The 23,608-nt window shown below is 35.6% G+C and overlaps 1 protein-coding gene across 4 annotated transcripts in view; it reads left to right on the top strand.

Annotated features, from left to right (window-relative positions):
* The window catches only part of PCDH17 (protocadherin 17), a 120,356-nt gene extending 101,393 nt beyond the window's left edge, over positions 1 to 18,963 (top strand). For 2 of the 4 annotated variants that reach the window (XM_086328464.1, XM_086328465.1), the window contains exon 4: positions 14,252 to 18,963. In XM_086328464.1, coding sequence (XP_086184590.1) covers positions 14,252 to 14,934 — 683 coding nt within the window. In that variant the 3' untranslated portion in view covers positions 14,935 to 18,963. The remainder of the gene's footprint in view (positions 1 to 14,251) is intronic. The other 2 variants (XR_015137577.1, XR_015137576.1) reach the window with 2 other exon arrangements.
* The last annotated feature ends 4,645 nt before the right edge of the window (positions 18,964 to 23,608 follow it).

Here is a 23,608-nt window from a genome sequence, read left to right as displayed (position 1 = left end):
AAACACGTTTTAATCTTTGCTCTGATTCAAGAATAGCTTTTTCCAATAGTGTTTTGATGCTCGGTTTGATTACACATCAGGGTGACCCAGAAGGCCCTGTATCCTCTCTTTCTGTATGTGAGTTTCATACTTTTTTCCCCAATATCTTTGCTTCAGTCTGTTTTAATGATTACAAAATGTTAAAGCTATTACTAGAAAAATGGCCTGTTATTGTCAGTAAAACCCATGATAACATGCATTTATGTATATTTACTCTAGAACATGGATATTGAGTATATTGACTTTGCCTATATATTCATTCTTGGGGTTACCTACTCTTACAGAGTAAAAAACACCAGCTCTGTAAACTTGCAGTTATAGTAAATGTAATAAGAACTAACTTAATGATTTTAGAGCTGTAATTCCGAGAACAGGCTTTATTTAAAATGTCAATTAAAATGTCACTGTCTCTTTTTCTAGTGTTTCTATATTTTGAACTATAATAATAGTAGCCATGATAGAGGTAGTATTAGCAACTTTGTGGTAGGAGTTGTTTTAGTATGATGAGGGCCCAGTTGTTTTGGTTCAAAAGACCTGTTTGTTTTTCTGAATCTACCTTGACTCTTTGTCAAGTTTAATAGTTCTCTTAGAAAGATTTCTCTAACAGGATGCATTTTTGCTGAAAATACATATTTATTGTCATTGTGCATGTGGATACATTCATATTGAGCATATTTAGATTCAATTTATTTTAAATGATTGTAATAAGTAATTTTATAGGAATTATATATATTGATAATCATAGTTTCATCTATTTTCACCAGTTTTAAATCTTAAAAGAAAACATGTTTTGTATTAGTTATTTATTTTTAAAAATTACATTTAAAAAAATACTGACCCAAGACACTCATCTGTTCTTTCGGAACTATGTCCACCTAATTGAAGGTAACCAAACTGAAAATTTAGTTCTATCTCTAGAGTAGAGTTCTATGAATTTAATGAATACCTTTTGGAGATCAGAATGTCATTAAAATATAACAGTATTAAAATCTTTTTTAAAAAATCCACCTTCTGGGGCTCCCAAATCCTACTGTCAGGCATTGATTACTAAATAATAAGTAGGAGAGATTAGTTGCATCTGAGTTAACTGTTTTCTGAGAATGCTAAAAATGATACCAATTCTGTTTATTTGTCTCTAGCAATTAAAAACAAACCAATGATAGAAACAAATGAACAGTGAGACTTACACTGGTAAATAGATGTTCATCTGAACAGAAATCAGATAGCAGACAGGACAGAAAAACACTAAAAAGGCGATCTTGCTTGCTTCTTACAAAGCATTTAGCTTAACATGCGTGTTTTCATTGACCTTCTTTGCCGAATTACCACTTTGCTAGGAGAACGACTTGAATTTTAGATGTATTCATCCATGTCATCAACAGTGGTGTCATTATCAGAGATACGGTTAGTTACACAGGTGATAAAACAGAAGGAAAATGTCTCTTCCATAGTAGTGTATTTGAATAGTCTTGGGTCTGAAATTCACAGTATTATTTAAGTTGCTAGAAATTTAAATTTGTCCTTGTAAACCAAACAGCTTTTACTAACTACTGCACACCAGAGTGTAGGTTTCTCACTGCATATAAATCAGGAATTTTGGAAGTTGCATTAACCCTTTTAAGAATCTAATATTACAAAGACTTATTAGTTAATTCATATTGATGGAAGCTAGCAGATACACCATAAAACACTGAGGCAGCTACCTTAAATCAAAAGAGAGAAACTGGTACATTTGACCCAACCATGCAGTAGGGAAAAAAAAAAAAAAAAGACAGAAGAAGAACCTAGGAGAGAAGAAAAAACTTATAGATGCTGACATGTAGGTTTTTGTAGAATACTGTTTTTGTAATTTAAAATTATAAAGAGATAATTATTTAAATATAGATTTTAATGTCAATAACAGTATCATTAGTTTAAAAAATTATCTTAAGTGGAAAATATTCTGACTTCCATGTTTCAGTGCATATATGTCAGGTAGGATTTGTTTGTATTATTGAAAATGGTGCCAATAATAATAAGATAATTCTCAATAATAAATAGATAACTTTGGAATTTTATATAAATATAGTATTTAACAGATCTGATGTTACTTTAAGTACTGTGTATCTCATAGCAAAAGAGAGCTATTATACATAATTTTGTTAGGTCCTGGGATCGTTCTGAAAACTGACATTACATTCTCATAAATGAGCTGAGTAATTTGTAAGGAGTGGTCATCTATATTATAGATAGCCAATAGTATTTGATACTTTTTCAATGTAATCTTCCTTTATATCCATGGTAGCATTCTGTTCAAATTCAGAAGTGAGACTGTTGAGTGTGTTCTCAAAGAATAGAGCATGAAAGAATATACCAGGACCTCAGAGTCTTGATCCTCAATGAGGCAGATAGATTAAAATATAAGAGGCATGGAGTAATGCTTAAAAACTAATACAATAGGAAAATTGAGGCATTATCTTTGTCCAAAATAGAAATGTATTTTGGAAAATATTTTCAGGAATTTTCATTTATTTTTCTAAGTAGCTAGAATAAATTTTGAAATGTTTCTGAGATTTAATATCTGCTTCATTTGTAACATTTTCCTTGCCTTGTTGGAGTATCATTACTTCTCTCCTAGATACCTATCGGAGAAGGCAATGGCACCCTACTCCAGTACTCTTGCCTGGAAAATCCCATGGATGGAGGAGCCTGGTGGGCTGCAGTCCATGGGGTCATTAAGAATCGGACACGACTGAGCAACTTCACTTTCACTTTTCGCTTTTATGCATTGGAGAAGGAAATGGCAACCCACTCCAGTGTTCTTACCTAGAGAATTCCAGGGACGGGGTAGCCAGGTAGGCTGCTGTCTATGGGGTCGCACAGAGTCGGACAGGACTGAAGCAACTTAGCAGCAGCAGATACCTATAATGATCTTATTTCTTCTAGCCCTTCTGTCTTCTGACCTTCCAGAATACTTAATCTTCCTGATATGGGATCATATGCAATCTTATGGTTGGTTAATAAATAGCAGTTAGAACTGAACATGGAACAACAGACTGGTTCCAAATTGGGAAAGGAGTACATCAAGGCTGTATATTGTCACCTTGCTTATTTAACTTATATGCAGAGTACATCATGTAAAATGCCAGGCTGGATGAAGCACAAGCTGGAATCAAGATTGCCAGGAGAAATATCAATAACCTCAGATATGCAGATGACACCACCCTCATGGCAGAAAGTGAAGAACTAAAGAGTGTCTTGATGAAAGTGAAAGAAGAGAGTGAAAAAGTTGGCTTAAAGCTCAACATTCAGAAAACTAAGATCATGCCATTTGGTCCCATCACTTCATGGGAAATAAATGGAGAAACAGTGGAACAATGGCAGACTTTATTTTTTGGGGCTCCAACATCACTGCACATGGTGACTGCAGCAATGAAATAAAAAGACAGTTCCTCCTTGGAAGAAAATTTATGACCAACCTAGACAGCATATTAAAAAGCAGAGACATTACTTTGCCAACAAATGTCTGTCTAGTCAAGGCTATGGTTTTTCCAGTAGTCATGTATGGATGTGAGAGTTGGACTATAAAGAAAGCTGAGCACCCAAGAATTGATGCTTTTGAACTGTGGTTTGGAGAAGATTCTTGAGAGTCCTTTGGACTGCAAGGAGATCACCAGTCAATCCTAAAGGAAATCAGTCCTAAATATTTATTGGAAGGACTGATGCTGAAGCTGAAACTCCAATTCTTTGGCCACCTGGTGAGAAAAACCGACTCATTGGAAAAGATTATGATGCTGGGAAAGATCGAAGGCGGGAGGAGAAGGTGACGACAGAGGATGAGATGGTTGGATGACATCACCGACTCAATGGGCATGAATTTGAGTAAACTCCAGGAGCTGGTGATGGATAGGGAGGCCTGGCGTGCTGCGGTCTAGGGGATCGCAGAGTCAGACATGACTGAGCGAATGAACTGAACTAAATAATAACAGCAAATTTGAGAAAGCAGGAAGAGAGATAAAGTAGATATAGGAAGAAAAAGATATTTTCTAATTCAGAATTATGAAATGCAGGATTTATATTGTTAATATAAATATCTGTTGACTCATCACACATTAAGGCTTTCTTTAGTTTAGAAGTGGGATGTAAGCAGATTGGGGTAGCCCTGGAGTTGGAATGATGGTGCCAGAGTCATGCCAGGTCCTTGGTGCTCTGTTGGAAACATATCCTGGTTGCAGCCAAAATGCTATATGTTTCCAGAAGTAGTGTTGATTTGAATACTACTTGCCCTGTGGCCATCCCAATTTTTTATATTCATAACTGTTGCTGAGGAGTGTTCCAATAGAGCTCCTAGAAATCTGGTCCATGCAGTAAACTGCTCAGATACTTACATTAGGCTCCATGGCCTGCTGCACTAAATTTGGTCCTTTATTCACAGCTTTGCCACTTTCTTTTAAATTCTAGCCAATTTTTCCTTTGTAATTTTATTTTTGGTATTACAGTCTATGTCCTTCCACCTATGCAACTGGTCTCTCATTATCCCGTGAAGTGCACATTTCTCTGTGATGACTGTTGCACGTTCTGCTATCTTTACCTAGATCACCCTCTCCCTACTCTCCACCATCTGTTGAAACCATGATCATCTTTTGAGTTGCACATCAAGCACTATCTCTTGTACAAAGCCTTTCACAATATTACAGTCTATGCTTTTCTCTGCATTTCTGTCATTTGTTTTCCTATCAGTTCAGTCAGTTCAGTCGCTCAGTCATGTCCGACTCTGAGACCCCATGAACTGCAGCACGCTAGGCCTCCCTGTCCATCACCAATTCCTGGAGTTTACCCAAATTCATGTCCATTGAGTTGGTGATGCCTTCCAACCATCTCATCCTCTGTTGTCCCTTTCTCCTCCTGCCCCCAATCCCTCCCAGCATCAAGGTCTTTTCCAGTGAGTCAGCTCTTCTCATCAGGTGGTCAAAGTATTGGAGTTTCAGCTTCAGCGTCAGTCCTTCCAATGAACACCCAGGACTGATCTCCTTTAGGATGGACTGGTTGGATCTCCTTGCAGTCCAAGGGACTCTCAAGAGTCTTGTCTTCCCATAACATATATGTCTTCCTATAACATAGTTTAAATTATAATTGCTCATGAATTATTTTCCCTATCCTAATTTCAAATCAAGTTTCTAGCTTCCAGTCAAAGTGTAAACTCCTTGGTGAAAAGATAAAGCCTTCCAGACAGGTGAATTTTAGAGGTGGATAAATATGCATTCATTTAGCACACAGCTTTACTTGACATAACACCTATTCCACAAAATTCTATCGAAGATGCCTTTGCTTAAAAACTTCCAATGCACAAAGCTGGTGTTTAGTTCATTCTTACCTTATGAATGATTGAATATACTTTTTTTTTTTTTTGACTGCTGAATCACACACATCTACTACTCTCACTGAATTTGAGCTGTCTTTAATCTGGTGGAGCATTTGAGTTATATTGTTTCCCTTGAGAGGTCATGTCAGAGTCCTTTATTCAAAAAACAAAAGTAAAAACAAACAAACAAACACACAAACAAACAAAAAGCCTTGTTCCAGTTACTATAGAATTGAGCTTCAGAGTCAGTTCTCCTCAGGGTACCTGTTAAGAAAGAGATGGCCCCATTTATCTGTAACTTTACTTCCAGGGTTCTGCTTCTGCCCCAGGTGATGACTGCATCTCCGGGATGGGATCAGGAGAGGGGAGCAGCTATGTTTTGAAAGTTAATTCAGAACAGTGTGCCACAAGGCACAGTTACATTTGTGCCACAGGTTCCCAATGCATGGTCTAGACCCTCATTTTTTGATTTTTAATTTCTGGTGCTTCCATATCAGATTTCCTATAAGGAAATAAAATCCTTTTGCTTTTATCCCTTAATATATGTTCCCCTTTAATTTCTTTTTTCTTCATCTCAGAGCATTATCTGTGATTGTCAACATTTATACCAGAAAATTCATTCTGGGAGACCTATTATTATGTCCAAAGGGTCACAAACACTCGAAACCATCCCTGAAGCTGTCCAGGTGCATTGAATAGTAATATGAATACTCCAGGCACTCCAGATACCCAGATTCAATTGCATTCAGTTGAATGTGATATAGATCAGTGGTTTCTGGTGTCTGAATGCAGCCGGGACAATACATTCTGAAACATTGTATGATGCAAGTGCTCACCAGAGGACTGGTACTTCAAAGCTATAGTGGTTTTGACTATTTGTTAGCATTATACCAACTTCCTCTTCAAAATGTGCTCTCTGCCTATCAAAAGCAAATAAATGACATTTAACAACTGAGGTCAAATCTGGAAGCCAAATTGGCAGTACACCCACCTAAAATATATATGTTTATCTCATAGTATTTTTATTTTATGAACTATGTTCCTAAATCCAGGAAACAATTTAATTCCTGGAGTCTATACACAATGTTATATCATGATATATCACTGGCAAAATGTAACAAGCATCCTCAGGAAATGAGCAAACGAGCATGTTGTAATGATACATGATTTACATTAAAAAGCAAAAGAAGCAAAAACACATCCCACATCTATGCATTTGTATATCAGTTATTTGATGAGTAGAACAACCTAGATCACTGTGCACAAGTGAGAAACACGGGAAATACAAGGCAATAGATGAAAGATCACTTAGGTAAAGAAAAGTGACTGTTCTCTGATGCCACAGTTTCCCCCTTTTCTTCCCTGAATAAGGGATACACCAAGCATATTAAAAATTGTGCTAAAATTAATCCTGGCAGTCATGTGAACACTAGCAGAAAAAAAAGTGTGATAAAATTATTAGGATACTCCTTTTTTTCCCCTGACACAGAGAAAGATGTTTGAGACAACTTTCTAACACTGCCTTGAGAAATAATATTGAAACTGGAATTTTTAGCCGCTTCATAGTTAGATAGAGGGAAATCAGAAGGTTTATTTTTAACTAATGTGCTAGTAAATGGAACATAGAAATCATAAATGAAAATAATTGAATGAATAGATTGTTAAAGTGCTATTTATATGGAATGACTCACCCTATCATCGTAACAAGTGTAAGGAGTTTACAGGATGGTAAAGGGAAATAAAGATTGCAGGAAGAAATATCAATAACCACAGATGTGCAGATGACACCACCCTTATGGCAGAAAGTGAAGAGGAACTAAAAAGCCTCTTGATGAAAGTGAAAGTGGAGAGTGAGAAAGTTGGCTTAAAGCTCAACATTCAGAAAACGAAGATCATGGCATCCGGTCCCATCATTTCATGGGAAATAGATGGGGAAACAGTGGAGACAGTGTCAGGCTTTACTTTTCTGGGCTCCAAAATCACTGCAGATGGTGACTGCAGCCATGAAATTAAAAGACGCTTACTCCTTGGAAGGAAAGTTATGACCAACCTAGATAGCATATTCAAAAGCAGAAACATTACTTTGCCAACAAAGGTTCGTCTAGTCAAGGCTATGGTTTTTCCTGTGGTCATGTATGGATGTGAGAGTTGGACTGTGGAGAAGGCTGAGCGCCAAAGAATTGATGCTTTTGTACTGTGGTGTTGGAGAAGACTCTTGAGAGTCCCTTGGACTGCAAGGAGATCCAACCAGTCCATTCTGAAGGAGATCAGCCCTGGGATTTCTTTGGAAGGAATGATGCTAAAGCTGAAACTCCAGTACTTCGGCCACCTCACGCAAAGAGTTGACTCATTGAAAAGACTCTGATGCTGGGAGGGATTGGGGGCAGGAGGAGAAGGGGACGACAGAGGATGAGATGGCTGGATGGCATCACTGACTAGATGGACGTGAGTCTGGGTGAACTCCGGGTGTTGGTGATGGACAGGGAGGCCTGGCGTGCTGCGATTCATGGGATGGCAAAGAGTCGGACACCACTGAGCGATTGAACTGAACTGAACTGAAAGGGAAATAAGTGAATAATCATCAACATTGTCAAAAAAGCAGAGAATGGTTTATGGTAGAAAGCTGTCAGTTCATAGGATGTTATGAATTGTGTCAATTTACTGAAAGATACATTTTATTTGAGGTTATTGAACTGTATTCTGACTAGAATTTTAGTTAGTATTGGTGTTTTGTATTGGTATTTAGTACTTGTATTTTAGTGTTGGTGTTTTTTCTGTTGGAATATATTTGGATTAATTGTAATTTGTTGTGTTCATAGAGAGGTGTGCATCCTTGTGTGAAATTGTCTGTATGTGTTTGTGTGTGTGTTTGTGCTGAAGAAAGAAAAAAACAGCAAAGCAAGATGTGGTTACATCATTAAAAACTTTCAGTAGAAAACTGGTATATATGAACTGTCTGTGTAAGGTTCTGGTTTGTCATTGTTTACTGACAGATAATCTGTGAGAGGGGTCAATTTAGATTCTGCAGAGTTCATCTCCAGAACACTTGGGCCAGCCATGAATATAGATGGGTGCCAGCTCCCTGCTTTCCCAGACAGCTAATTAGGTGTTATGAAAGCTTACATTGGTGAAAGAAGGTCAAGTGAGAAGTGAAGTCGCTCAGTCCTGTCCAGTTCTTTGCGACCCCTTGGACTGTAGCCCACCAGGCTCCTCCATCCATGGGATTTTCCAGGCAAGAATACTGGAGTGGGTTGCCATTTCCTTCTCCAGGGGATCTTCCTGACCCAGGGGTCGAACCTAGGTCACCCGCATTGCAGGCAGACTTGCAGGCAGACGCTTTACCATCTGAGTCACCAGGGAAGCTCGAAAGAAGGTAAACTAGAAATAAAAAAGAAAACTGAGAACAAATGAAAAATGAACTTCCATTTATAGAGTTGTCTACTTGGAAACAATTCTAATTTTAAGATGCTGTTAGAAACAGGAGCAACCACGACACTAACAGAAGAGCACTTTTCCTATTTAAAGCTATTTACAAAACAGAAATAAAACTATTCTGTTGACAGTTACGAAGCACAGAAAACTCTCTCAAATGGCCTTCCCCCACAACCACAGCCCTTCAGAGCTTCCTTAATGTTCTGATTTATGGATTTTGCTTTTCAGATTTCTGTGACAGAGACTTCATCATTATAAAAAATAAATCAGATGCGTATGTGAGACTTCTATTCCAGAAATAATATGCATGTTTTCAGATGTACAAATATGTGGGCTCCAGAGGCAGCAGGCAAAGCTGAAACTAAGGGGAGGAAACCCTTTTATGTTTTCTAATATTTCCCTAAGTGTTAACAAATTAGTTGCTAATATCTCTCTTTGGGCGGTGTGGTATAATGCTTTGAAGACAGGGAAAATAAGCTTATCTTATAATTTACTTCTTGAGTGATACAGATTAAAATAAAGAGATAGATTTACTCTGAAGTAAGAAATTTTATGGACTGGTTCCTCAATATATTTCCTTTGCGGTGAACACTACAGAATCACAACACGCAAGGATTTTTTTTCCTCTGACTTTTCCCAAAACAACTATATTCAACATATGCCCTTTAATCTTTAATAATCCTTGCTGGCTTAAATAGTGCTTTGACTTCAAATTTTAGTCTTATACATAGGGGTTGTTGGCACCTCTTACCCATCTTGAAATGGCTGTGCACTCTTAATGATGTAGTGACATCACAGTGTTAAGATCACGTTATGAACATTAAGTTCTGGTAACCTTTGTGGAAGATTGCTAAAATCCAATACTTTGGGGACAGATAATTTCATATATTACCTAAATCTTTTTTCCTCACACATATGTAACTTTCACAGTGACTGTTCCTTTGAAGGTATATTTTGGCAGAAAATGATTGCTTGCCTAATATCTTTAAGATTAAGTTGTTAAACAGCTTAGTCTAGGTTTAAAAAAAGATCGAAAGAGCTTTCAGATTTGTCAGCCAATATGAATATGCAGATTTCAAACATCTTTATTTCTAAATCAATTTGAATTATATAAAATTTTAAAATCAGTAGTCAAGTTGTTTATTCAGTCAGAGATTTCACACTTAGTTGAAGGGAAAAGGAAAGATTAAAATGTTGTTTATTGCTGATTTTAAATAAAAATATTTATGCATGTAAATTATATATAATGTTTTGTAAATTATAAAAATGTTCATATATATATGCTTATAGACATATGTCTTTTATATTACTAATACATAACTTTTATATTACTAATATGTAACTTTTATTTAATAACTAATATACAACTTTTCTGTGCATTTCATTCATTCATCTGTATTTTTCTTATGGTAGTTACTGATTTTTAATTTTCAGGGATACATTGGAAATGCATTTGGGTTTTAAAACTTTGTTTGGACTATCTGCTGGAGTAAGCTCAATTTTATTACACACATACAAATAGAGATTTGTACGTGTGTGTGTGTAGTTTATGGTGGCAGCTGAATTGCAAGTACTTCTAGTAATTTGAGTGACTATATCTTTTGAAAAAAAAATCATATAAATTAAAATTGACCTAATTAAGATGACTATGTTTAGCTCCCTCCCCTTGGGATCTTAAATAATAGCAGATGTGACTATAGTCGTAAAGAAAGTGCTACTTGCTCAGCCATTTCCAACTCTTTGTGACCCCATGGACTGTAGCCCACTAGACTCCTCTGTGCATGGAATTCTCCAGGCAAGAATACTAAAGTGGGTAGCCTTTCCCTTCTCCAGGAGATCTTCGCAACCCAGGGATTGAACCCAGTTCTCTTGCACTGCAGATAGATTCTTTACCATCTGAGCCACTAGAGAAGTCCATAGTAGTATAGGAAGTGATTCTTAATAGTAAACAAGAATTTAAATGTATGCAGGTGTCACATGGTCCTTCAGATAACTATTCTTTTAAAAGATTAGGCACTGTAAACTTTCTCTATAGACAGAACTGCCCATATTTCCAGCTGTTGGACTTCAGAGTGGTTTTCACTTTGCAATATAAACATGCTTACCTCTCGGTTACTCTCATCTGTATACTTTTTCGATTATCCGATCTTTCTTGGCAAAGGGTGATTTTGTGAAAGAGTTATCATGTTATATTGAGGAAAGGACAAAAAATAGGGTAAATTATTTCTTTGTAATACCAGATTGGCCCAGAAATAAAAGTGAATCTTGGATCAAAGTTCTCTAAGTTTGTTTTCTGTCCAGGATCCCTACATTTTTTTTTTTTTTGATGCAAATATCTAAACTCTGTAGATAGTGGCTGCCTATATAACTTGCTTCTTTTTTCATTTTTATAGTTCATAATTCAACATATCTATTCTGGAATTCATTTCCCCAAGGTACAGAAAGAAGTTTTATCATCTGCCTCTAAGGCTCTAGAGCTGGAGAAAATCCTCCATGTTATTATCTTTATTATACACACTTAGTTTATTGAGGGGATTTTAAAAATTATAATAGAAGGTGTGCATAGCAAAAATACTCCCAATATGACTCCTCTTCCCTTAAGCCTCTTAATTCCTCCCTCCATCCCTCTCTCCTCTCACTTAGCATTCCTTCTTCCCTCTCTATTTCTTTTTGTCTTGCTGGTCAGTTTTTTTTTTTTTTTTTTCTTTTTTTGGTCTAGCTGGTCATTCTTTATTTACTACCAATGTCTCTTTTATGTACCAACCTAATCATCTATTTATTTATGTTACTTCAGAAATAATTTTACTTTCTCATAAATTATTTGACCCTTGTCAATTATAATTCACTTTCTGCTCATAGTTTCTGCTGTTTATACAAAAGTGTCCATTTAATTTTCTTCACCATCTGTGAACTGCTGCTATCAAGTCTATTGCTCAGTCGTGTCCGACTCTTTGCGACCCCATGGACTATACAGCCCATGGAATTCTCCAGGCCAGAACACTGGAGTGGGTAGCGGTTCCCTTCTCCAGGGAATCTTCCCAACCCAGGGATTGAACCCAGGTCTCCCACACAGAACACAGATTCTTTACCAGCTGAGCCACCAAGGAAGCCCAAAAGTGAAGCTGATTCCTCCCACTTTCCAACCGGAGACCTTGCACATGTTAGGGGAACATGATAACCGCTAAACTGGGGAAACCACAGAGTTGTGGTTTCCTTAGTGTAGTGGCTGCTATCAAAATTACAGTATAATCCCAAGGTGAACAGCATGTAATGTATCATTATCAGTACTCGAAATTTTCTCGCTCAGTTGTGACATGAAGTTGAGTAGTAAAACTGCAGAGTTTATGTTGATAGTTTCAGATTCAAGGTCAATTTATACTTTTATACATCTGCATTATTCTATCTTTTTCACTCTCTTCTTAAATTCATATTGAATTCATTCAGAGCTGGGCTATCCAAATTGCTGAAACTGAGACCATTCAATATTGAAAAATAAAACTATGTTAGTGTATTTCAAAGAGAGCGTATGGGTTGTAAATGGTTTTTAAAAATCACAACTCTAAAAGATATAGAAATATTACCAAGTGAAATGGATGGTTAAGTTTTTCACTGGATCTTTGAAGAATAAAATTAGTTGAGTGAAATGATACATATGTTTTTTTCTAAAACTTACTGACACAGGTATAATATTGATGATTTACTTTCAGAATACATAAACAGATACCTGATATTAAACATTTTTGATATCCTGTTGTTTAAACCTTACTCTACTTTAAATCTGCACAGGGAGGCTTTCCAGAAAATTTCCTAGCTTCTTCTGCTTCTGTTTGTGTCCATCTGTCTGACAACCTTTCAAATCATAGAAAGTATTTGAGTTTGTGAGTAGATAGTAGATAGTTTAGTTTGAGACTACATTTTAGCATTCTTGACTGCGTTACCTAATAAGCTTAACATATTCTTTTCACTGCTTAGGTAAATGTATTTTAAGAAGAAAGACAATTAAAATAGAGAAAAGCTACCTAGATACTTCTTTTTAACATTTCATGTGTGCATGATACATGCTACGAAATATCATAGAATTTTTGTTCTGTCAAAACACCATTTTGATTCCTTTCTAAGAGTTTAGTTTCATAGAAAATTATTTTATCCTAAAATCTTTTGAGTAAATTAAGTTGTGGTTTATATTTTTTTTCTTTTTGGATAAGGAATTATTTATGTGTTTTAAATACAAACAGATTTTGTATATGACTTTTAAATGTAACTGTATAAATTTATCAGTGCTGTTAAATTTGCTGATTTTTCCCTTGCACATAGGACACTATATATTATAGAGATCCTCTTGCATCAATTAAATGGTAATCCCAAGAGTTCCCAAATGTGTAGGGAATTCTATTCCCATCACATGGAGTTAAATTGTAAATATCCTCTCCTGAAAAAAAACCCGTGTTTTAAAAAGGATCATTAAACATAAGGTGGACAATCATTTGCTGATGAAAGGGAAAACTGGGAAGATATAGTTCAAAGTTATAGCTTAAAATGTTGAATTCATGGACTGTTGTCATAGTGAAGGAATTTTCTTTCATATTTTCTTGTTCAGCATCTTTGAAACAGTGGTAATTAAAAGAATGGTTTATTTAGATTATCTACATGTTATTGTGAAAGAGAAGCGAAATTCTCCCAGAGCATTACTGTTTACAAAATCAAGATTTTTCATTCATTCTGAACTATATCTGTTGACTAAATCCATTTTCACTTACTTACACCAAAAACAAAACAAACAAAAAAAATTGAAGTGAGGAAAACTGATTATGTGATTCATCTGCAAATCTACTACAATAGGACTATGTACATTTTTGACAAGGTTGTTTATAACATATTTGGATAGAAAATTCTATTTGCTACTCTCAGTAGGAAAAGTAGGCTTTTAAAGGAAAAGTTTTATTTCATGACTGTTACCAAAATAACAATTACAAGCAAAATAGGGATAAAACATGGAAAAAAAAAAACAGGTTAGGACTTGGTATGGAAGTTTGCAATTCAGTTTCTGTACTGTTATTTGATTTGAAAAATTAATCCTGGCAATCCTTCTTGAAGTTCCCTGTTTCCAGGATGTGTTATACAGAACAAAGACTAACTGATATCCCCAGGAGATTAGTTTACAGTGATGTTCTATTCTACTGAGAATGAGTCTCCAATGGCCACTTTTTACTTCTTTCCAGGCTATGGGAATTCGTTAATATCTAGAGAAGACTTAAATAAAACCATTGTCTCAACCAGCAGGTTTATGCAACCATCCTGAAATGTTTTAATTATTGTTTTCTTTTCTTTTTAATTAAGAGACCAGAGGTCAAGCAAACCCAGGGAGAGCGGATCACAGTCTTGGTAGCAATATAAAGGCAACCTAGTGATTGGCTTTGCTGTCTTTCTTTTGTTTTGCAGAACCGGAAGAGTGTGTTAATTGCACAGATGAATGCCGAGTGCTTGGTCATTCTGACAGGTGCTGGATGCCACAGTTCCCTGCAACCAATCAGGCTGAAAATGCAGATTACCGCACAAATCTCTTTGTACCCACAGTTGAAGCTAATGTTGAGACTGAGACTTACGAAACTGTGAATCCCACTGGGAAAAAGACTTTTTGTACATTTGGAAAAGACAAGCGAGAGCACACGATTCTCATTGCCAATGTGAAACCTTATTTAAAAGCCAAACGTGCCCTGAGCCCTCTCCTCCAAGAGGTCCCTTCAGCATCAAGCAGCCCGACCAAGGCATGCATTGAGCCTTGCACTTCCACAAAAGGCTCCTTGGATGGTTGCGAAGCAAAGCCAGGAGCCCTGGCCGAGGCGAGCGGCCAGTACTTGCCCACTGACAGTCAGTATCTGTCCCCCAGCAAGCAACCAAGAGACCCTCCCTTCCTGGCTTCTGAGCAGATGGCAAGGGTCTTCGCAGATGTGCATTCAAGAGCCAGCCGGGATTCCAACGAGATGGGCACCGTCTTGGAGCAACTTGACCACCCCAGCCAGGATCTGGGCAGAGAGTCGGTGGATGCAGAGGAAGTCGTGAGGGAAATCGACAAGCTTCTGCAGGACTGCCGGGGAAATGACCCTGTGGCTGTGAGAAAGTGAAAAAGAACAAAAGGCATTGGCATCTTCCTGTTTCTTCTTTTGATTGAAAAATGATCCCTCCTGGTGACAACCCCATTGTACAGGGATGAAGAAAGACCGATGCTGCTTTCAGGCTCTTAGTGAACATCTGAAGTGCCCACGAGTACATTCTTTTCACTGCTGTTTCTTTTTCAGAGATAATGATGGATTTTTCTGACCAGACTTATATTAGGACAGAATTAAGGATGCTCAAAGAGGAAAGACAAACAGAAAAGAAAAAGGAGAGGAGATAAAAGAGGATGATGAAGCAAGTTACCTTTTGACAATCTGTTAGGAAGGTATGCAGTGTGAGAATGGAAGAATTTTTCTGATTGCGCTAAGACTGTCCTCCATGGTTTATGCTGACTTAACTGTTTACCTATAAACCCCATACAAAGCAGGGTCATAATTTTTGATCTGTGGTAGAATTTCTAGCAGTCACCACAGGCTTCTACTGAACGTCCCGAGAAGACCTTGCAGTAGTCCAAGCTACACCAAACATTAACACATATTTGTGGTAAACATTTCTGTATAAAGTTACCTGCCACACATATAAACACAGAGAACATTCCATATCATTAGTCGAGAAAAAAATTAAAAACTGGGTCATTTGTAAAACACCTCATGTCGTATAAAAGTTAAATGTAAAAAGATATATTCCATTTTGTCCTGCACACACATAGACTAATTCACTTCATGAAAGGAGAAGAAAATTTAAAGGTTTAAAATGCCTCTTTAGCATTTTAGTGTCCAACAAACATACACATAACAATGGATATGTTTTAAATTTGCTCTAGAAAAGATCTGAAAAATAGTTACCATTGAGTGCTGATATTCAGAGACAATTAACATGATTGATATGTTTTATTCATTTGTGGACACTAAAATAGCTCAGGAACGTGAAAATGTTTTAGACATACACAAATCACATGACCATTTAAATGTGCAAATGTAAGAAAATTAAATGTGTTTACATCAAATGACATATTTTTATTGATTTATTGCAGATTCAGTGCATATGAGCCAAATTGTTGAGTGTATAAGAGCTATATTGTGTATTTTATTAAATTAATATATAGTTGTGTTGCAAAAATATTTGGGCTTATATTGTAAATGGCAAGTGTTGCCTCGGTAGCTGTCGAACTCTATGAGTTTTGTTTTTTCCTGCTTCCTTTTCCCCATGGAGTGTTGGAAGCAGTGCCTCAGAGCAAAGTCTCTTGTTTAATGTATAGTCTACCAAGTACTACAGTACATAATCTGTTCAAAATGTGTTTGAGTGAGCTGATGGAGCTAACTGAAAGGTCAGAAAATACATCTGTCAGTCACGGTTATGTGCAAGTCCTTTGTGGAAGCTTTTATTAAAGTCATGCTAAATCACAAGAATTACATTTGTACCAATACCTGAAACTTCTTCATGTTTTTCAATAACTTCCAGCTTCTGCCTATGTAGATATCATACTGTTGATTGGTTCTCAAAAGTATCCTAAGTGGTTCAAGATGTGTGTTCCCATTATATTTCAAAACCATGCAAAATGCTTTAATGCTTGTGTGGTACCAGCACTGGTTACTTGCATTGTGTAGTGTTTTACAAGAGGTCTTGGTCTTAACAAAAGGTTTGCCTTTTTTTTTTTTCAGTGCTCTTTTGCCTCTTTTTATCGCTGTCCTTTGAGAACAATACACCTTCTATTCCTTCATTTTGTTGCACCTTTCCTTGTGACATTTAGCAAGTTTCAAACTTACTTCCATATGAGGCTAGGAAACCTCAAATTTCAGGAATTGGGAAAAAGTAAAATTAGCACTTGCAGAAGTAGCAGCAGATGGGAAAATGCCTTGATTGACATTTTCCTTCAGCGTTTAAAAATTTTGGCATTTTACAGCTTCATGACAAACAGTTTCCAGCCCATACCTTAGAATATGTGGTGCTGAGTTAAATAAAGGCTGTTTGTGCACTGGAGCAGAAAAATGCATTATTTGCAAACTGGTGGAGAATTCTGTGCCTTCTTTCCTGGCCACCAAGCCAGTGTAGTAACAGCGTAAATGTCATAAAATACTTATATCAAAAACAAAAGCAAAAACAAACACAGAGGTGAATTCAGTTTTGTAATTTTAAACCTCGAAAAATCCAACTGAAAAGATTTCCATCCAATGCTGTCAAGATTTGAGACTGTACCTCGTTTGCAGAACTGCTTTGAAAGGGAAGAGTGGACAACTCCCATCAGCCTTATTCTCTTGAGAACTGTATTTGGTTCCTAGTAACAGCCTTTCCAAAGCTCTACTCTTGGTTTTTATTATTCATAAATGTTTAAATTAGAAAAGAAAGGATCTTGTACGTGTGAAACTTAATTGACTCTCTATATTTTGGACAATTTATGTATCTGAAGTGTGTCGTCTCTGTTATATGATGTTATTTTTTGCCAGGAGACTACAGGTTGATTTAGCTTGATAGCTGTGATTTGATGGAAAACTGATTTCCATTTAGTCTTACCAAGTGTTGCCTCTCTCTTACTAGACAATAGCCAAGTAGTAAAATCTAAGGCAGTATGTAAATGAAATCAACAAAGAGAGTAGGGTTTATTTTTAAAATGTTCTTAATGGTGAGTAACCAGTTGTTCAATTTATTAAAAGTGTCTGAAGACATTAAAACACTATCAGATTTTAAGAATTGGTTGTGCCAATGTGTGAGGGATTACCTTTAGGCTCTCTGTCACCAGTGATTTACTAGCATTAGCTGTTTAACACATTATCTGCATTTAGTAGTGATTATTTATTTACCAGTTGGTGGTAATTCAGCAGTCAGGACTCTAAGCTTTTATAGTTAGGTTGAAGGGAATCTTGCTTTTTTTCATTTGGCTGGCAAATGCCTTTATCACAGACCTCTGGTGCTTGGCTTCCATGGAAGTCTCTGAGATGCCAAAATTACCCCTTTGGGGAGCAACTTGCTCCAAGGGGTGATGCAGTGATATTTCAAGGGGTTTTTGTCACAATTCAGAATGTGAAAGATTATCTTAATTCACATGCTCCAATTACTAGCCCCTCAAAAAAATCCCCCACATTCAAAATAAATAAAAATACTTTGTCTTTTAGGTCCTTGAATAACTGTATCAAGCACAGAAAAAGTATCTATAGAATTTTTCATAAGAAAGTCAAAGTTCTAAAAATTGTTTACTGATGAACTAAAAAAAGTACCAGTAACAAAACAATGTTTCCATTAAATGTTAATGTGTTAATGATAAAAGATCTTTTCATCAAAATTAAAAGTAGTGAGAATCAGTGTTAGTTGTATCTATACCAAAGTAAACATAAAAAAGACGTATCACACAATTTCAAAGAATGCTTTCATTTTATTTCTTAACCTGGCATACTTAATCCTTACTGCAGGCAATATGCAAATATTGGCTCACTACTCCATAAATTAATTGAATTCCCGGTTGGGTAATTGACTTGTTTTGTTTTTCTAAATTAGCTGAGATCTTGTAAAACATGACTTCCCTTTAAAGGATCTAGGTACTGCTCAATTTAAAAAATGATACCATAAAAAAGAAAAAAAGTAATGTCGTGATGGAGCAGTATGCTTTATTAGAACCAGGTTAAAAGCTGTTTGTTGCCTAATGGAGTAGAAGTTGCTGAGGTCAACAAGTAGACTGAGATTTGGCATAATATATGCCCACTCATTATTGTCTAATTATATTCTTTTGACAACACACAACACTTACCGGAGCATTAATTCAAATGAGGGTTTTGGCTATCAAGATGTGTTGATTCGAAATGTAATTGAATGAGACCTGAATAAAGTCTGACTTTCCTGGCTCCAGTGTTTCGTAGGTTGGCTATCCCCATTTATCAGCCCCATCACTCCATAAGGTTCTTAGCTGCACCAAGTGATTGGTGAACAAGGACAGCAACAAAGCAGCATACATTGTATGGATCTATCTCAACGCTATTGTTTAATGGCTGTGTTTAATGTGACCTATCTGGAAAATGAGGACTCTGAATAAAAAGCTATTACTAATACTGGTGTTGCCTTCCCTTGCATTCTCTAATACACTGTGTACCGCAGGGACCCTGATCATAATTATTTTGGAAAGCAATTGTGACATCACAAATGTTTGTGCTATTCCTTTATTTGCCAGTAAAATAAGCTTTTGGAAAACTTATTTAGCAATAATGACACTCAGTGGGAATTCATTACCAGGCTTTCAGAAAGCCTGATAAGCTGGATAGTCAAATACTTACCATGGAGTCATAGCCTTATGATACTAGTGGCTTTTCATATTTACGATTGGTTTGAAGATACTTTGGTACAAGATCCTAAAGGACTTCAGAAAAGTCATTTTTATAAGACCTCTCATAAGCTTACATGACTGATAAAACCACCTATTTATAAATGGTATTTTAAAGTTAGTACATGTTTATTGTGGCATCTTAAAATAATAAGCCTGTCTTTCTACTTACTAAACAAATGTTTACTGAATTCCTACTCTGTGTTTTCCTTGGACAATTATGCCCCAGGAGTAAACAGTAAAATCCGAATGGTGCCCGAGTCACAGTAGTCTGGTGGGAGAAACACAGAGGTAAGTTCAACTCTTTATGAACTAGATTTGCTTGTTTGCATTTTCCCTCAGCTAGACCACACATACCATATCTCTGCCAGTTCACACCCAGTGAGTAGCATCTTCTAAATTACAAACCAACATAATGTTCTGCCCCTGTTGATTTTTTTTCTTTTAATTTTACTTTTCTTCTGACAGTATAAATTACATCAAGTGTGCATTGCTTTTCCATATTTAAGATCTTTGTGGTTTAGACTTATTAGAATAGACTAAATGTCCTACCCATTATTTTGTTCATTTATTGGTTAACACGTCTGTTTCTTTTTCAATGAGCACCACTTAGGTGTCAGGTTCCATACAATGGTCCTAAGGTACAAAAAACTAAAATAATTACATTTTACCATCAGAGTACTTATTCCTTGTACCTAGGTGGTATATGCAAACATAGAAATTGATCTTATATTGCCTTGAATTATATTGCCTCATAGAAACTGACCTTATATTACCTTTTATAATAGAAAATATTTCTGTGTTAAGTAGAGCAAAACCATATGGTTATCACGTCATTTATTGCTTTCAAGTGTGTTAATTAACTCACCTGAACCAGTTGACCAAGGCTGAAGGATTTGGAAGTCATTCAGATGAACAACTCTACCTGGCCAGGTTGCAATGAGGAGGAAGTCATGTGTGCAACATGTATCACAAGCTTCCGTCATGTCAATGAGCTATTAAAGCTCCTCAGATTAGAGTGGTTTTTAAGTAGATATGCCCCAGAGATACAATTATTTGACAATCAGAGAGCAATCATTTGTAGGATATGAAGAGAACAAATTCTTAAACATTACTATAGCATCAATACAGCACAGAGAAATAGATCATCAAGTTAATGGACCATCTTCAAACTCTTTATTACATGCTTTTGTAGATGGTTGCACATGGTTCACCAAGGAAATATATCATTTTCTGTTCATATTAGAAATTAATAATGCTGGATAATCCACTGTCCATTAGGATTTATAAAAGGGTACAACTTCTTTCCCTGTTCTCCCTTTTTAATAATTCAGAAAAAGTTGCCAAACAATAACTTAGTTTTTGAAGCTACTGTAAATGTTAATGAGTATCTTACATACAAATATCGATGAGAGAGGGAATATTTTTGTGTTTTTTTTTTACAAATTTTGTATCACACAGACTGACTTCACCCATTAGCTGTGTTCTATTTTTTGTCTTACAAATGAAGCATTTCACTTTGAGAGGAAGAATTTATATCTATAGCATTCTAATGAACTAAATTTTGATTATTATTTATATTTCAAAATCTATTTTCCTGAAGGTACAATATTCAATCAAATTATTTCCTAATATTTTTCAAAGATTGTTGTAAAACAGAAACAATATTGGAAGCTTTCTTTGTTATTGTTCAACTTACACAGTATATCATGATATTTTGTATAAAATATTGGTCAGCACCATTTATATGAAAATTGTGCTTATTTCCCTAAGGGTTTGTAGCATCAGGCAGGTCAAATAATAGTTACGCAAGCCTTGTTAATATTGATAAATTCTATTTGTAGAGAATTTTCCAATTCCCAGAGAATTTTCACAAATTTAGAAGGCATTACAAAATTAGAAATTCTGAAGCTCAAGGAAGTAAATAAACTTAACCAAAGACATTGAGCTTGGAAGTCTTAAGACCACACTTGAACTTACTGAGCAGTTCCTCTGTTTGCAGCAGATTTTGTGGATTCCAAAATCTTGCCCTATTTAACATCTAACCTTTCTAGTCTCTTATTTATCATACTAAAACATTAAATTATGCCAGTGATATGCTTTTCACTTTAAGTTGACAATCATGTCATCAAAAAAAAAAAAAAGTCATATAACCCAGATAGTCTCTATGTTAATAGTTCATAACAACATTAAATAATTTAAAAATAGAGAATAGGGATTATACTCTACAAGAAAAAGAAAAGACATCATAAGAATTGAGCCTCTCTTAAGATTGCCTTCAATTCTTTACTGTCATTTATAAAATTGTTTCACAGCATTGATGGTATGATCTCCAAAATATTCTGAAACATTATGGAAGATTTGCTTTTTCATGAACTTAACATATTCTCATGGAAGATATTCATAGATTTTAATTCCTTTACATCATAAGGTTATGCATATGCTGAATTAATAAGATTACTAATTGACTTCTTAGAAATAATCACATAAACCAAAAATATTGAAAAGACATTTAAATATTGCATTCATATATATGGATCCATATGCACATATGGAGGCATGAGAGTCAAGTTATTTCAAACGTCAGTATCACAAAATAAAGAAGAGAATTTAAGTAGTAGCAATATGGATAAAGGCTGAACACACTTTTTTATTTATGACTTTCCTCATCCACATTTGATAAAATATTATATCATTGCTGTTTTCAATAATCTGATGAAAAAGAGAGATTACCATAGCTATCCAAGTCATTTTCAGTCTGGTTAATCAAAAGTGAAGTGTTCTGATTCTTTCTGAGTTTTGCTTATTCATTCATTTTTAAATATCTCTCTTTGCAATTTACAGAAAACCAACCTTATTCTCAAGAGGTCCAGAAATAAAATTTAATGTAATTTTAACACTGTTTTATATTTTAAAAATTTAAATTCACATAGATGGGATATGGTATTCATTCCTTCACTTTATTGATCAGCTGAATATCTCAACACTATCTCTTTGCCATCATATTTTGACATTATTCCTCCTTATTTTTGCAGTTGAAATATGTTTTCACTATGATAATTTGCTTTGATGTAATATTTTTGAATTTTTATTCTATTCTTTCTATTAAAAATCAGGTTTATTTAGATATCTTTATAGCATTAATTTTTATAGCATTATCTACTGTCTTACATATAACCAGTCTCTTATTTTCATCTTAATTTCATAATTTTCTATCAATATCAACTATTATATAGTCTTTCTCATCTATTTATTTTTCCATTAGGTATATTCATATAAATATATTTCTATATGTCTTCTTATTCATGGATCAATTATAGAGGTAGTGATGTACAATCCAATAGTTACAGCAAGTGGAAAATGTTCAAATTGCTTTTATTAAACTATAGGAAACAACTAGTTTTTAGATGTAGCCTACATAGAGTGTTAAAATTGACAAAATGCTTAATAAAATATAACAGAGATATAAAAGGTGGTAAATAAATACACAGGGTTTGTAGTTAAAATCTTTATGCAAGAGTGCCTCACTACTTCATTGAAAATTTGAAAATGTGATAGAAAATAAATCATCTTACTCTGTTATTATTAGTGCCTCAGTTCAGTTCAGTTCATTCGCTCAGTCGTGTCTGACTCTTTGCAACCCCATGAACTGCAGTACGCCAGACCTCCCTGTCCATCACCAACTCCCGGAGTCCATTCAAACTCATGTTCATTGAGTCGGTGATGCCATCCAGCCATCTCATCTTCTGTCGTCCCCTTCTCCTCCTGCCCCCAATCCCTCCCAGCATCAGGGTCTTTTCCAATGAGTCAACTCTTTGCATGAGGTGGCCAAAGTACTGGAGTTTCAGTACTCTTTGGCAAAGAGATAGTGTTGAGATATTCAGCTGATCAATAAAGTGAAGGAATGAATACCATATCCCATCTATGTGAATTTAAATTTTTAAAATATAAAACAGTGTTAAAATTACATTAAATTTTATTTCTGGACCTCTTGAGAATAAGGTTGGTTTTCAGTTTCAGCATCATTCCTTCCAAAGAAATCCCAGGGCTGATCTCCTTCAGAATGGACTGATTGGATCTCCTTGTAGTCCAAGGGACTCTTAAGAGTCTTGTCCAACACCACAGTTCAAAACCATCAATTCTTTGGTGCTCAGCTTTCTTCACAGTCCAACTCTCACATCTATACATGACCACTGGAAAAACCATAGCCTTGACTAAACGGACCTTTGTTGGCAAAGTAGTGTCTCTGCTTTTCAATATGCTATCTAGGTTGGTCATAACTTTCCTTCCAAGGAGTAAGCGTCTTTTAATTTCATGGCTGCAATCACCATCTGCAGTGATTTTGGAGCCCCCAAAATTAAAGTCTGTCACTGTTT

This window comes from Bos grunniens, chromosome 12, assembly GCF_055505025.1.
Source record: "Bos grunniens cultivar Pamir isolate PY7600 chromosome 12, Bosgru_T2T1.0, whole genome shotgun sequence".
Taxonomy (NCBI): domain Eukaryota; kingdom Metazoa; phylum Chordata; class Mammalia; order Artiodactyla; family Bovidae; genus Bos; species Bos grunniens.
This window is presented reverse-complemented; position numbering and strand designations above follow the sequence as displayed.